At 32.4% G+C, this 15,353-nt stretch overlaps 1 protein-coding gene across 2 annotated transcripts in view; it reads left to right on the plus strand.

The window, feature by feature from the left end:
* Nucleotides 1–11,636: 11,636 nt before the first annotated feature.
* LOC119833090 (tetra-peptide repeat homeobox protein 1-like) overlaps nucleotides 11,637–15,353 on the plus strand; it is a 5,736-nt gene continuing 2,019 nt past the window's right edge. For both annotated transcript variants that reach the window (XM_038356965.1, XM_038356966.1), the window contains exons 1-5: nucleotides 11,637–11,782; nucleotides 13,146–13,344; nucleotides 14,213–14,379; nucleotides 14,752–14,901; nucleotides 15,172–15,319. In XM_038356965.1, coding sequence (XP_038212893.1) covers nucleotides 11,771–11,782; nucleotides 13,146–13,344; nucleotides 14,213–14,379; nucleotides 14,752–14,901; nucleotides 15,172–15,319 — 676 coding nt within the window. In that variant the 5' untranslated portion in view covers nucleotides 11,637–11,770. The remainder of the gene's footprint in view (nucleotides 11,783–13,145; nucleotides 13,345–14,212; nucleotides 14,380–14,751; nucleotides 14,902–15,171; nucleotides 15,320–15,353) is intronic.

Consider the following 15,353-nt stretch of genomic DNA (forward strand, 5'->3'; position numbering starts at 1 on the left):
TTCTTAATAAGTGTACAAAGTTTGAATGAAATCGGTTCGCGGGAAGTGGGAGAAAAACGGGTGTGAGTTACATACATATCTACAAACATACAAGTGAAGCTAATAAAAGCGTGTTAATAAAATAATAGGCATGGCTTTTTGTAATTACTCACGATAAATAAGTTTTTCACTTCAAATATTCATAGCTATTCTTTATTATGTAATTTTATGTATAAATAAATTATCTATGTATGATTATATATAATCAAAGAAATATCTATAATATATCACAAAAATTACATACGTGAGGCATACTCAAAAATAACCGATTTCTAACGCAATCACGGTTGTTTCCTCCCATATATAACTTGAATAACAATCTGTACATTTAGTATTTACTATCTCATATGTCATTCAGTTAAACTATTCATTCAAAACGTGGATACATTCACTCCACGTACGGCGAGCAGTTCGCGGCATTTCTATTATTCTACTGAACTAGTTAGCGCAGACATAGACCTACATATGGTATTTGTATTAGAGATGTTTTGATAGTCGTGATTTTAGCAATACGAAATAAATAAAATATCAATACTTAATACATTGTACATACATATTTAGATGTCAATCGAACTTCTGAAAACGGTCTTTTAGTCAATCAGATCCAAAGGAAATACTTTTTTTTCTTCGCCAATTTAGAGCGACGGAACACAGTGAAGGTCAGTCTGGTTTCTATTGACTGTATCACTGCTATTTGGCGGTGGGAGTCCGACAACCGAAACTGTTTCATCGTTGGCTCTTGAAAGGGCTTTGCTGATTTCTATTTGAATATTAAGTGTTTTAATACACACAAAGTACAACGAAACTGAATATTCAAAAAGCGACTTATATACAACAAATCAGTTTCTTCATCAATTTTATTAGTATTCAATCCATTCAATCTACGACTATTTTTGTGACTTGATATTATTAGATTATTACTTCAAACAGATTAATGTTTTTCAAGACGAATTTTTCATTTTATGATAATTGTGATGTTTTTGAAGGATACGTTTCTGCTTTGCATCTAATCTAGAAGTTAAGTTATGTATCCATTTTTTCAAATAACATGAAGTATTTTAGTGGTTGAATTATTTTATATGCATTCTATACGAAATCTCTGATTATGAAAGCGGTTTATTGTCCATGCCCTTTGCCCTTCTATCACAAGCAATCCAGGTCACAATAACAACAATATATTAAAATGCGAAATATCTGTACCACTTGTTACACAAAAAATAAATGCTCAAACAGCATGTTACGTGAATCGGAATGTCGGTCTGTCTGTCACACTTACTTAAAAGGCTAGGAGATTTCCCGGCCGTTTTTCTTAATCACAGCTTTCCTTCTGCTTATGTAATTTTGTGTTTCAATTAGGCTGCTTTATTTTTATGATACTTCCTTGTGTTTAATAGTAATTGACGAGGTATATATATATATTTCTTTATGACCATAAGATATGTTGTACAATTGCGCAGTTTCGTGTATAGTAAAATTTTTGATTGTGTTTTTTTTTATTTTGTCAATATGGAACGCTTTATTACGGTCTTATTTACTAAACCCCTTTTTGACACTTGTCCACTTGACATTTTTATAAAATATAATAAGGAAAATACAATAAATAGATTTGTTGGTAGCGTGTAGCCTTCATTGGGTCAACAAGAATCGTATTTTAACCCGAGATTCTTAAAACATTATCGACTCTAAAATTATATCGTTTTATCGACTCTAAATTTATATTGAATGTTTCGAAATTTTTGAGAGAAAATCAATATAACTTCGATGATTGAGTATTGATCTATTTTTATTATTTATTAATGACATAAATGAAGAGCATATTTCCAATGTATTCATTAAAAAAGATATTTATTTTAATGGCATGCTTTGCGGAAACCACAAATAAATTATGAATACAAGGAAACAAAAAATTGTAATATCCATTAATAATTTTTACATGTGTACGATGTTACGTATTTGAAACTGTCTTCAAATGAACTTGCAGCGCCGATGACATTGAATAAATATCGTTTTGTTATGTAACAATGATCTTTTTCTTCGAATTACTACTAAGCATAATTCGAATATTGTACATATTAGTAGGAATATGTTTCCTAGGTCATCGTAACTGTGAATTATAGAGAGGTTCGAATTAATTATCTTAATATTAATATTCTATGCAATACCTAGACTAAGTATTTGTCTAACTGTATGCGTAAATAGAAAGAAATAAGATGTTAATTATCTTAAATTAGTTATAATGATGTAGTAAGTGTAGTTATTTGTTATTTCATGAGTCATTACATTACAAAAATCTAGGAACTAAGTAGAAATTATTCAAAACACATTTATTAAATAAAAACGACAACGTTCATAATATAGGTATTACATAAAGTTAAACACTAGCCATATACTATTTAAGTTACAACTTAAATCCTAGCTTAAAAGTAATAACATAAGTTTAAGGAAAAGTTAGACCATAATGTATGTTCTAAACGAATTCTATATTTGTTATGAGGATTACCTGAACTTATACGGTGTCTACATACTAAGTGAAGTTACCTAAGCGACCACCATGGTTTCGACACGGTTGAATGAAAAGTCCACTCTGGTACTAATTAATACATTTTGTGTATATAGGTGCTAATTGAGGCTGTGTGAATGAATTACAATATGTCATTGAGATGAAACCCACTGAAAATTGAATTTACAATATGTATGTAATTGAATAAAACGCAGACTAAAAAAAAAACAACGGGCACGTTTTCCGCAACTCGACGACTAGCGCTTATTTTGCGTGAAAAGAAAGGAAGGGGAAGCCAGTCAAAGCTGGAACCATCCCAGCTCCTCCATAAAGCTAAGTAGCTTGTGTGGGCTGCCGAAAACCTCAGGGAGGGACCTAGGATAACCCATGTGCCTTGCCATGTACTCCGCAACCGCCGTGCATTACATGATCACGTGGGCTGCCGTTTCCTCAGTCGTCATGCACGCTCTACATAACGGACTGTCAGTGATCCCTAAGTTAAAGAGATGCTTGTTAAAGGGACCATGCCCTGTTAGGGCCCCTGTAATTGTACGTAGGAAAAAAAAACGCAGACTAATTACTACGACTTTTGACGATAAATGTGTCATAAAATAACATGATAATTTTTAGCCATACGGGCAAAGCTGCAGGCAATAGCTAGTTGTATCGAAATGTTATTATATTTGCTAACTTAGACGAACTCTGGGCGCAGTGCTAGTGAATATAACTGTTGCTCATTGTTCAGGAACAATATAATGCCATGGTAAAAAAATGGAATTTACAAAAATGTCTAGATTATAACAATTGACAAATTTGACTCAGATATCATTGTAAAGTCGCAAGAATATTTTTAAACTGAAAAAGGGACTTGAATACATGACCACCTATGTTCCACATCCAACTGTAAATCAATATTACAGTTATCTGATGAGTCAGCCATTGGATTGCTAAAGTTATGTGTAACTAGCCGTATTTGGCCTGTTTGGATCAGGCGTTTGAGTAACTCGTAACCTGCCGCTATATTTTACAAACATTTACATCTTAGTAATTGTAAAAAAACACAGAATTTACATGGAATGTATATAAATTTAGATTAACGAATGTTTGGAATAGTTATCAGTTAATCTTTGTAAATAAATGCAGTAGTGTCTTTAGTATGAATTTATACACATTATACAAGAAAGGTAACCTTCTCAGCTTTATCTACTATTACTGAACCCAATTTGATTTTTATCTCCGATAGATTACCCGCTGTTCAAACCAACTAATTATCACAACATAGTATAAAACAAAGTCACTTTCTCCGTCCCTATGTCCTTTTGTATGCTTAAATCTTTAAAACTACGCAACGGATTTTGATGGGTTTTTTTAATAGATAAAATTATTCAAGAGGAAGGTTTATATGTATAATAATAAATTAAACTACTCCGAATTAACGCGTACTAAGCCGCGGGCAAAAGCTAGTAATACTATATTTTTTCATCTTAATTAGGCTAGGTACGTAATACCATAAAATAAATGCTCAAATTAAAAGAATTGGCAACACAGAAAAAACTGCTCATTCTACGTTTATTTACTTTAATTTGTCTAGTATGAGCGTTTAAAATAAAGATTACATACATATATCAGTTACAAATAAGATGTATTTAATATGTGCATCGATTATTTCATCGATAAAACTCCTTGTATAACCGAACCGAGTCAGCCGTATATAAAAATGTCAAACCTAACCTACATTAATAACATACGTAATGTCTAGTCACAATTAATTGCTCATTATGTACATTTAACCAGTCAGGAAGACCGATTATTATGAACGTGAATAAGATCGGCCAAGCGCGAGCGCGGCTCACGCACTAATAGGTTTTAAACTTAATTACCATAGCCATTTCTTAGGTCTAACTTTCTTAATCTTGTGGTGTGTCGCAAATTACAGATGTATATATGGGTATGCTCTGTATGATTATATGAATATGCAAAGGTATTATCAGAGAACATTACTATTATTCTACGTACCTTTTTAATGTTATTTCATTTATTTCACCATTGCAACTTATTTCAATAATATAATTAACGTTTTTTAATGATTTATCCTACTTATATTGCAAATGGGAAAGTTTGTAAGGATGTGTGTATGTTTGTTTCTCTTTCACACAAAAACTACTGAACCGATTGCGGTGAAATTTGATACGTAGATAGCTGGATAACTGGAATAACGTATAGGTAACTTTTCATGCCGACATTAATACGGAATACGGACTTACGCGGGTGAAACCGCGGGACGCAGCTAGTTATTAATATACAAAAGATTATAAATATTGCATTTAACTCTTTTACTTAAAATTGCTGATCAAATTGGTAGGTAATTTGGCATAGATAAAAAATAAAGGCATTTTTGTGAAAGTACCACGCGAAACCAAGAAACAAACCTCAGCTGCGTTACATTCTGAGGCACTCTGAAAAATATGGTACACCTCGTCATATGAGGTATTGAAATATTGAGATATGTTATGGGACCTGTAGGTTACGGATAAATATTTTTGGAGGCTCGTAATTGGTTCTGGAAATGAAAATTCTGTTATTGATTTCCCATCTGGGATCAGAACCGAGACGCCTTGGCTTACTCACATGAAGCATGAACGAATATTATTCCTTACAATTGTATATTAATTTTATAGCTAAGGATACCATTTGATGTTAATAACCCGTACTTCTTCTTTAATCGGTAAACAATGACAGTGTATTAATTGCACGTGTTGCTTTTATACTTTTGTAAAATACTGAAATAAATAAGAAAACACGAGAGTTAGCTAGAATGTACTAATGTTTTTAGGAATGTATTTATCTCTCTTTCACACAAAAACAGATAGGATTAGATATATAGTCTGGATAGATAGAGCTATATAGTCTTTCACGCAAAAACAGATAGGATTTGTAAGAAATTTCTAGTCTTAGGATAGATAGAGCTATATAGTCTGGGCTGGTACATAGGCTACTTTTTGACCCGACATCACACGCAAGTCGCGGGTCCCAGCTTGTATTCCGCAGAATCATTTTAAAAATATGAAATGAGGGTTCTACCAACGTGTACGGAACCCCAAAACATTCCTGGCTATGTCGTAATCACTCGTTGAACCGCATCATTTACATTGGATCTCAATTATACTGGACTAGATAATCAAACACTTACTTAACTATTGAAGTCAGTCTTTCAAATGTTTCAACTATTTATTATGCAGATAGATCGTCTAATTCTAGAAAAAGACACTTAACAAAAAAATGACGAATTTTCTTCAGTGGAATGTCTAGGTATTTGGAATCTGGATAGACTTATGTAATTGGCTAAAACACGCTTAGTTATATTTTCTGTTTATAGATATATAAAACGTTTCTTCTATCCATACTTGCAACCTCCCTAATATAACATGAACTCCTTTTTATTTCCATTGTTTATATTGCATTTTTATTTTAGATGAATGGATGAGCAGATCTGACTGCAAGCAGGCCAGAGAAGCCCTACCATTCGTAGATTATAGACTTGCTAGACGACTTTTAAACCTGCGAAGATTACAATTACGTACAATTACAGGGGCCCTTACAGGGCATGGTCCCTTTAACAAGCATCTCTTTAATTTAGGGATTACTGACAGTCCGTTATGTAGAGCGTGCATGACGACTGAAGAAACGGCAGCCCACGTGATCATGGAATGCACGGCGGTTGCGGAGTACAGGGCAAGGCATTTGGGTTGCCCTAGGTCCCTCCCTGAGGTTTTCAGCAGCCCTCACAAGCTGCTTAGCTTTATGGAGGAGCTGGGATGGTTCCAGCTTTGACTGGCTACCCCCCTCCTTTTCTTTCACGCAAAATGGGCGCTTGACGTCGAGTTGCGGAAAACGAGCCCGTATTATTATTATTATTATTGCATGTTTATTTTAATAATACATGTACAAGTAGGTTATTATTTCACGCATGTCAATAATATTTACAAATCAATTGCTAAATATCGACTACAAATTACAAAACAATTTAAATTACGAAAAGGACGAACCCTCCTCGATATGTCGCTCAAACGGTTTCGTTGCTATTTGAGTGTCAGGATCGACTTAATCAAACAATTATTAAAAATATAGCCTCTTTATTCACTTTCATTTCAATCTGACGATTTAATGTGTACTTTCATGATTATTTTTTATGATCATCATCATCATCATCATCATCATCATCATCATCATCACCATCATCATCATCATCACGATGTTTTCCTTCATCGTTTCGTGGTGATGTAAGTAATGAGTAGATAAATTGAAAACTCAATTAATTTTTTGGATGCTTGTCCAGTCTCGAACTCTCGACGTTTCGCTTTAAAGTCCGAGGTCCTAACTACTGACCCACTGCTGATTTTTTATAAAATTATTACTTTAAAGAATGTTGGTGTATGTAAAGCTACCATTGATAATTACATAATTTGTTAAGCTATTCTTAAATATAATTCACGTCATAGTTTTAACAAACATTAAATGTCACACGATTCCGAAGCATTCGATTAATGCATGAAGGCTTGGGAGTAGTGTTCAGTGCTATATTTATATTGCATACATACTTTTAAAAGAGAGTTTTTCCTTATTCACCTTTTAAGGTGAAGACAACTTTGTATAGGTATGTGTTCGTAGATTTATGAGAAGACATGGATAAAAAGCATCGAAAAAAAATTCTATACTTCAAACAAGTTTATAAATACAATACAATATCATTTTTTGGTAAACCAAGAATTCATTATTTTAACTAGAAAATAGTCAACAAAATTTTTAGAACGCAAACACGATGAATTGATTTCGAACCCATTAATAAATTGAAATTAAAACAATAAACGTAAACATACCACAAATAAGCCACAACCGTCATACTAACTTAATAAATCTCTACAGCAAATAAAACACCAAAGAATGTTGTATAAAAACATTCACACATTGCAAATAACTTCTTCAATGAATGTTCAGAACCTTCTAATAAAGGCAACAGTAAATATTGCGTCTGTGAAGGACTGGGGCACTTAGCACGGCCGTTGCAGCCAAACTTAAGACCTTGATTATATAGGCTTCAAAATAGAGCGTCATCAAAATGTATCCACAAGCTAAAATCTGCGTAAACTTAATGCAATAAAGTCCAAAATCATTTTGTCTCTTGTTCTAGCCTCTTGCATTTGTGAGTAAAATCCGTGCAGATTTAATCCAACTAATTATGTATCTAATTGTATTAATATAGAATTCTATTTACGATGACAATCAAATGTAGATTCAATGTATCTGTATATCAGTGTGGGAACAGTGTCCCTTTCGTGTTATTTATGAAACGTTCACATTAAATCAATATACAAATTAGAAGTAATTGATACAGCGACTTGTTTCGTCATACTTTCGTTATAATTTCTGTGATAAATGGAATATCTGTTTGGTTATAACCTGTAGACGGATTGCATAACGGCCAGTTTTGACGTAAAACACAGTACTAGTGAAAACTATGTAATACTTATGAGGTGATAATGTTGTTGTTTAAACGTGGAATAATTAATATCTGCATAGTTTATACGCTAAAAAATCCCTTGAGCAATAAGCTGAATACATTACGAATGAATATATTATCTTTAATAATGACTTACTATTACTGGACCGATTTCAAAAATTATTTCGCTGTTGTATTAGTGTGAGTGAGTGCTATAGTCTCTCGGTATATCAGGAACGAAGACGAAGGGGATCGCTATACTAGATATAAAATTATATGCTAACTTAGCGCAATTTATCATCCCAGTTATAAATATTATTTCGCGGATAACCTAATTGGCATTAATTTTATTTTGTTTAAAAATGTTGAGCGCAACAAAGTCTTATATTGTTTGCCGTTAGGAAGTTTTTACTACCTAAGCAGTAACAAATATAATGGTTGACGAATCATATGATTATTTACTGTTCAAAATTAAACTCTTGCAATGAATTTTTGAAATACATTACTTTTGAAATTTGATAATTATAATTTATAATCAATAACATGTGATAATAAATACACTAGATTTCAAATTCATCCGTCTTAAATAGAATTAATTAAGATTAATTTAAGACTTTCCTCATTCATCTTCATTTTACAATTCTGCACATATACAAATCCCTACAAATATTATAAATGGAATAAAGCTCTGTCAACTTTTCACACCTAAACCACAGCATCGATTTAGATGAAATTTGATTAGCACAGAGATAGTTTGAGACCTAAGAATGGACAAAATCCATCCGGTGTTATCCTGGAACGGGAAACATGGAAACATGGGTAACCCCAGAAATCTATGCTTTCCTTTGACTACGCCTTCAAAAAGCTTGTATATAAATAATAATAATAATAAAAACATATTTATTGACATAAAATATAGTACATTTCTTATACGACACAAATCTCCGTCATTATTAAATATCAAATCTTTTTATACGCCCATATCTCTGGGAGTCTATTAAACTCAAATATCACTATTGTACTTTAAGGATGCAGGATCGTCAGCGTTGAGCAAACCGTCGATAACATTTTATTGGTCAATTTCAGTTTTTCGAATGCTTAAATGTGAGACCAAGTCGAGTCGCGGTCACTTGTTATGCAATGAACGTGCCCAGTTTATAATAGCCCTTTGTAATGCGAAGTGCTTGAAATACAGTGAATTTTACCAACTTGAATGAAAGAGGAGCAGGTCGTGAGACGATAACGATTGACCATACAGTCTGATTTGTACTTTGTTTTAATACAGACAATTATTTAAAACATTTTTAGATTTAATTCATGGTTGAAATGGGATACATTATTTTATTTATGCAAGTAAATGTTTCTTTCTTTCTTTCTTTCTTTTCTTTCTTATTATATTTTAGAGACCCGCTCCTGGCTTTGCCTGAGAATATAGCCTATATAACACTCAATATACGTTATCCATACATCCAATGGTGAAAGAATTCTACAAATCAGTCAAGCAGTTCTTGAGATTAGCTCAAACAAACTCTTAATCTTTATATTAAACGTAAATAGATGTAAATTATTTTTATGTGTGTTGTATAAACAAATAAAATATATTTATATTATATCAGAAACAATTAAAAACAATGAAATGGCGAAGAATCACTATAAAAAGATGTGGATAAACATTTTTTTCAATATAAAAATAAGAAATGTTATTCTAATCACTTAGCCTAATATAAGCGATACGTTAATTATAGCCGTTGTTAAAAATTGCTGGAACGATAGTGAATTATTTATGGTTTAAAATTATTATTAATTTAATAGATATATCGACATCTCATCCAGCCATTTACCAAAGGCTATTATGACGATACTGATGATATTGTATTAAAACAATAGATGATCTATTCATTTCATTCCATCCCAAAATAAATACGTTTAGTTTCTATTAAAAAACTAACTATATATTTTTCAGGAATCTGTTTTACCAACAGAATAATTCAAATCCTTTGGGCTTGGTTACATTTTGTATGTATCAGAAATTACGTATTTTATAAAAGCAATACATTACGCATATTAGATAATTCATATTACGTTAAACCCATACTTACCTCACTATCCATGAGACCAATTCACAACCAGACAATGTGTCTCACACAATGCTTATTAAATCACAATAATCAGTATTGTGGTGAAAACAATAAACTAAAAACTATATTCACTGTTAATATTGCTTAATTCTGTATTTATAAATGAATTTAAAAAAAGGACTGGGTTCTATGATTCTTTTTTTTATTCGAATTAGAGACTTTGATTCTGAGTTAATAGTAATAATTAATATTGACATTTTTTTAATGATTTATTGTGTTTACTGCATTCTTATTTCGTTTAAGGCTAGGTGAAATTAACTTTTGAACTAATTAAAGTATTTGAGATGAATGTAATAGCTTTTCAACTATTAACATTATTGTTTATACTTTTAATATTTTTATCTGTATTTATTGCGCAACAGATAAACATTACGTAGTATTAAAATATATATAACAATAGGTTGAATGGTGGATATATAAAAATATCATAATAATACACTGATAAATGACACATAAAAAAGGCAGTGTCATAATTCTACAATTATGCATAATTTTGTTCGAGTACAATATTTTTTAATCAAATTAAAAATGTATTAAGACAATTGGAAACTGTTACGAAAAAATGGCGCGAAATTTTCGCGTGTGAACTTTATAACATCATTTAACACCTTAATGACTTGTAATTTTATTTCTTGAACCGGCATTCCCAAATATTACGTAGGCTGTATTTTTTTTTGCAAAAATTCAGTGTGGTAGGGTCGAGTCGTAATATTTTTAGACAATTTTTTCGCTTCTTAGGTAAAACAAATAATTATTTTAATGAAAACTATCGTGTCAACGAACTAAATATCACCACTATAATGACTTGCAGTAGTTATGCATAAATCTATCACAGATTTGCGTAAAATTACAAAAGCTTTTCTAGTTATAGGTTAACTTAATAACCCTTGCATCAACCGAGGAATTTGAAACGGTTTAATCTTAAATGTGGGTCGTTTCTGTACCTACTGTCCTTTTTAAAGCTCAGGAAGCGATTGGACTGTGCTGCAGTACAACATGAAAGTAGGAATAATGCAAATGACTGGAAACTTGATTTTTGCTTAGTTGACCTCATGGACCTCTTGGTGATTCATTGGTATTAGCATTTTAGTTATTAGTGTGTTGGAGTCGGGATTCGGTCTGCGTTTTGTAAAATTTTTGCAAAACATAATAAATATCTGGTTACTATACTCTTACTAATAAGCATACCTTTTTGTTTATGTGAAAAAGTAATATACATACGTAAAGACTAATTATTTAGGACAAATAAACATTTGATCGCATTGAATCTGAGGTCATAAATTAGTCCTAAAAATAAATATATATGTTAGTGTTAATTTCGTCTAGTTGGACAAAGTTTTAAGCTAGTAAGCTAAACTAAAGCCTTATAATAATTGTAATAAATTTATTCATTTCCTAACCTTAAAACCAGAAATACGTAAACATCTTGCCCTTTCTATAAAAGTCAGTTTGCACACACGCCAACAACATCCTACTGACACACAGTTGCGAAGCGATCTACCTCCCTCGTATAGTGGGGTTCAGTTCTTATATAAATACAATGTGCCCTCAGTGGATATCAGTGTAACATTATTTGTGTACAGTGTACTAAGAAACATGAAGACTTTTGTAAGTTCTTATTGTGATCATAGAGTATACATTGCACAGATAATTAATAAGCGCCTAAAATTTTTAATAGCGCCATATTTTTAGTATTAAATTTAAAATTGATCGTATTATTTATAACTAATTCATATTAAAAATGATATTTAAAAAATATATGCAAAATTATGATATTATTGTGTCGCTTTTTTACATATAAATTTATATTATATGCGCTAATAGCTAAAATCTCAAATCGATTAGTTTAAATTATTAATTAAAAAGTCTAAATAATGTAAATGAAAAAATTGATAATTCATAACTCATAAACAAGTGCATTCCTTTATTTTTATTGTAACCATATTTCATTAGACCAATAAATTTTAATACATATCAATTGTAAGTAAAAATAATTAAAATTTATGTAGTCGTATAAATCGTTGTAAATTTCTAAGAATTTTATTATGAAGGAGTGTGAATTAATATTAATTGGAAAGTATTTAAGTTTTAAGTATTGAATTATATGTTGATCAAATATTTTCCTTTATTAATATTATACCCTAATCGCTAAATAAAAAATCCTAAAATGAGATCTATTCCAATAATCTGACCAGTCCTTAAAATAAAAATCTTTTTCGTACTTGACTAATGCGCGTTTGTCATGTTTTAGTTATTTTTATAGTCGAAATCGAAAGAATTTATTTGCATCAACTTCAAGTTCCCTCATTCACGTTCTTCATTCTAAATTTGATAAGTTATAAAATATGCTACAATAGATATTTTTCAAATACATTTTTAACTGTTTGATCCATCCATCCAAACCTTGAAATATTCGAAAATACCAAAATGTATTTAATTAATAAACACACCCGAAAAACCTTCCCGATATCACATCAATCTAACTCTTTACGTAATAACTAACGAAGCCGGCAATTGAAAGCGAAACCAAAATAAACAATAACACATAAATCATTCATCAACTACCATAAGGTCCTGCTTAATATTTCAGTCTCGTTGTAAATTTCGTTTTCGTGGACGTAATGTGGTGTCGTGAACTCGTAATGTAAAAGTGTTCGGAACTTTGCCAATTATTTGGCTAAAATACTATATTATTATTTATTTATTTTATTTATTAGAATAGTTGTTGAACACAATTGTCTGAACAAGATGTTTTTTAGCGTTTTATGGTCTATAGATACATACGCTTGCGGTCTGTATATTAAAATGACAAGGCATGTAGCTTACTGCAAAATTAATTCAAGGGTAATATTTCGTTGACAACTACTGAAATATAAATCAAACAAACCAAATAATGTCGATCGTAATAACGCAGTTACTATTTTTAATCTCAACTCTAGCAACGTGACGATAAATTCTATTTTTTATCTAGATTGCTGTATTGTTCGTGGCTGCTGCGGTTCTCGCTGAGCCAAGCAAAGAACCAAGCAAAGTGGTCCAGAAGCGAAGTGGCCTAGTTGGGCACTATGGTGGTCTATACGGAGGCAGCTTAGGTGGTCATGGGTATGGACTAGGCGGAGGGTATATCTCATCTGGATCTAGTCTCGGCTATGGATACGGAGGACTTGGAGGTAATTTTATTCAATATGATGTCTGTGGAAGCGACGTCCCGTGTTCTTTGTTTATCCTATACGACTTTTCATAAAGTAAGACATAATTGTGTCCCCTGTATTTCTCATCTAAGGGACTCTGTGATCAGCTTTCTTAATCCTTACAGAATGAGACCTCTTTTGTTTCGTTTTGTTTTACTTCATCTAATACAAAAACCAAATTCACTCGTTTCTATGCTATTGCATGATGCGTTAAGCACTAAGGAGATCTAACACTTGTTTATAAAAATTACAATATTTGCATGCGTGTTACAAATTAACAATAATAGCGTTACATTAGCATAATCCCAAACTCTTATTCAACAAATAAAACTACTTACGTAGATTATTAACGAATATACGTAATAACAAATACTACTGCATTGAAGTTAAAATTTATATTAAAACATTCCTAAAATATAATTACATTACGTATCTTTATTTCACAATTTTTTATGAACGATATACGCAATGTAATCATTTCATTGACAAAAAGCAACAATTAACAATCATTCTTATTGTCTTCTTTCTTAAGATAGGAATTATATAGCCAGTAGGACAGAGCTAGCTTTAAATTATATACTAGCTTTTGCCCGCGGCTTCGCACGCGTTATATTCGGAGTAGTTTAATAAATGTTATTATTTGTATAAACCTTCCTTTTGAATCACTCTATCTATTTAAAAAACCCCATGAAAATCCATTGCGTAGTTTTAAAGATTTAAACATACATAGGGACACAGGGACAGAGAAAGCGACTTTATTTTATACTACGTGATTTTGATTTGTAACATCAGTACTCTCAGCTATTCCCAGTATTTGAACTAAATCTTTACATAAATCCTATTCAAGGCGGTCTCGGCGGAGGTTTTGGTAGCGGCATCGGTAGCGGCATCGGCATCGGATCGGGCGCAATTGTCGGCGCCAACGTTCACACAACCGTAACCAAGCATGTTGGTGTGCCCGTGCCCGCACCTTACCCAGTAGCTGTTGATAGACCAGTTGCCGTCCCCGTTAAGGTGATTACGCACATTATGGTTATGTGAGCTGGTTTATGTTGTTTGTGACGTAGAATATATAGTACTGTTGATTTAGCAGAAGCTTCCGTTTAGTGTAGTAACCTAAAATTTGCTAGAACATTCTTGTGATAATCCATTAGAAGTTTTAATAAGTGTCTTGTATAGAAATTAGAACTCTTTAGTTTAATATGCATCATGTATAAGTATACTTTACACGTTCAAAATCAGTCGTAAAGCTTTATAAACTCATACATTTAACTTTATTGAAATAATGTTAAAGCGATAACATAATGTACAGACTACTAGGCGCACACTTCATCAAAACCTAAAATATATTTCTAATGTTCAAGTTTTCCCATGTCTAAATTACAGGTTGCAGTGCCTGTCCCAGTAGACCGACCCTACGCCGTTCCAGTGCCCAGGCCCTACCCAGTGGCTGTAGAGAAGCCCGTAGCTGTGCCCGTTGACAGGCCTGTGCCCTACCCCGTGCCCCATGCCGTGCCCTATCCAGTGGTTAAACAGGTGAGTCGGAGCTATATAAGACCAAGAATGTTAACTAACGTATATTGCAAAATGAAGGCAAAGAAAATAGAAGATAAAATGACTGATGAATAGAAGGAAAAAAAACCCTGAAAACTTTTTTCTGGAAAGGTTTTCTAAATACAATTCACCTGTTCAAAAACATGGTAAATAACAATCTGACAAAGATGACATTTACAAACATTAAATAATCCCTGACAATCCGTCTTTGATCAAAAATAATGTACGCTAACATAAAGGAAATTGTTTCAGGTCGGAGTTCCAGTGCCAGCCCCCTACCCAGTCCCAGTGCCCAGGCCAGTCGCCGTCCCAGTCGCTCAGCCAGTAGCCGTCCCAGTAGCCGTCTCTAGCGGCGGTCTCGGCGGTATCGGCGGTGGTATCAGCAGCGGTATCGGCGGTGGTATCGGCAGCGGTTTCGGCGGCGGTTACGGAGG

Source organism: Zerene cesonia, chromosome 16, assembly GCF_012273895.1.
Source record: "Zerene cesonia ecotype Mississippi chromosome 16, Zerene_cesonia_1.1, whole genome shotgun sequence".
NCBI classification, from domain to species: Eukaryota; Metazoa; Arthropoda; class Insecta; order Lepidoptera; family Pieridae; genus Zerene; species Zerene cesonia.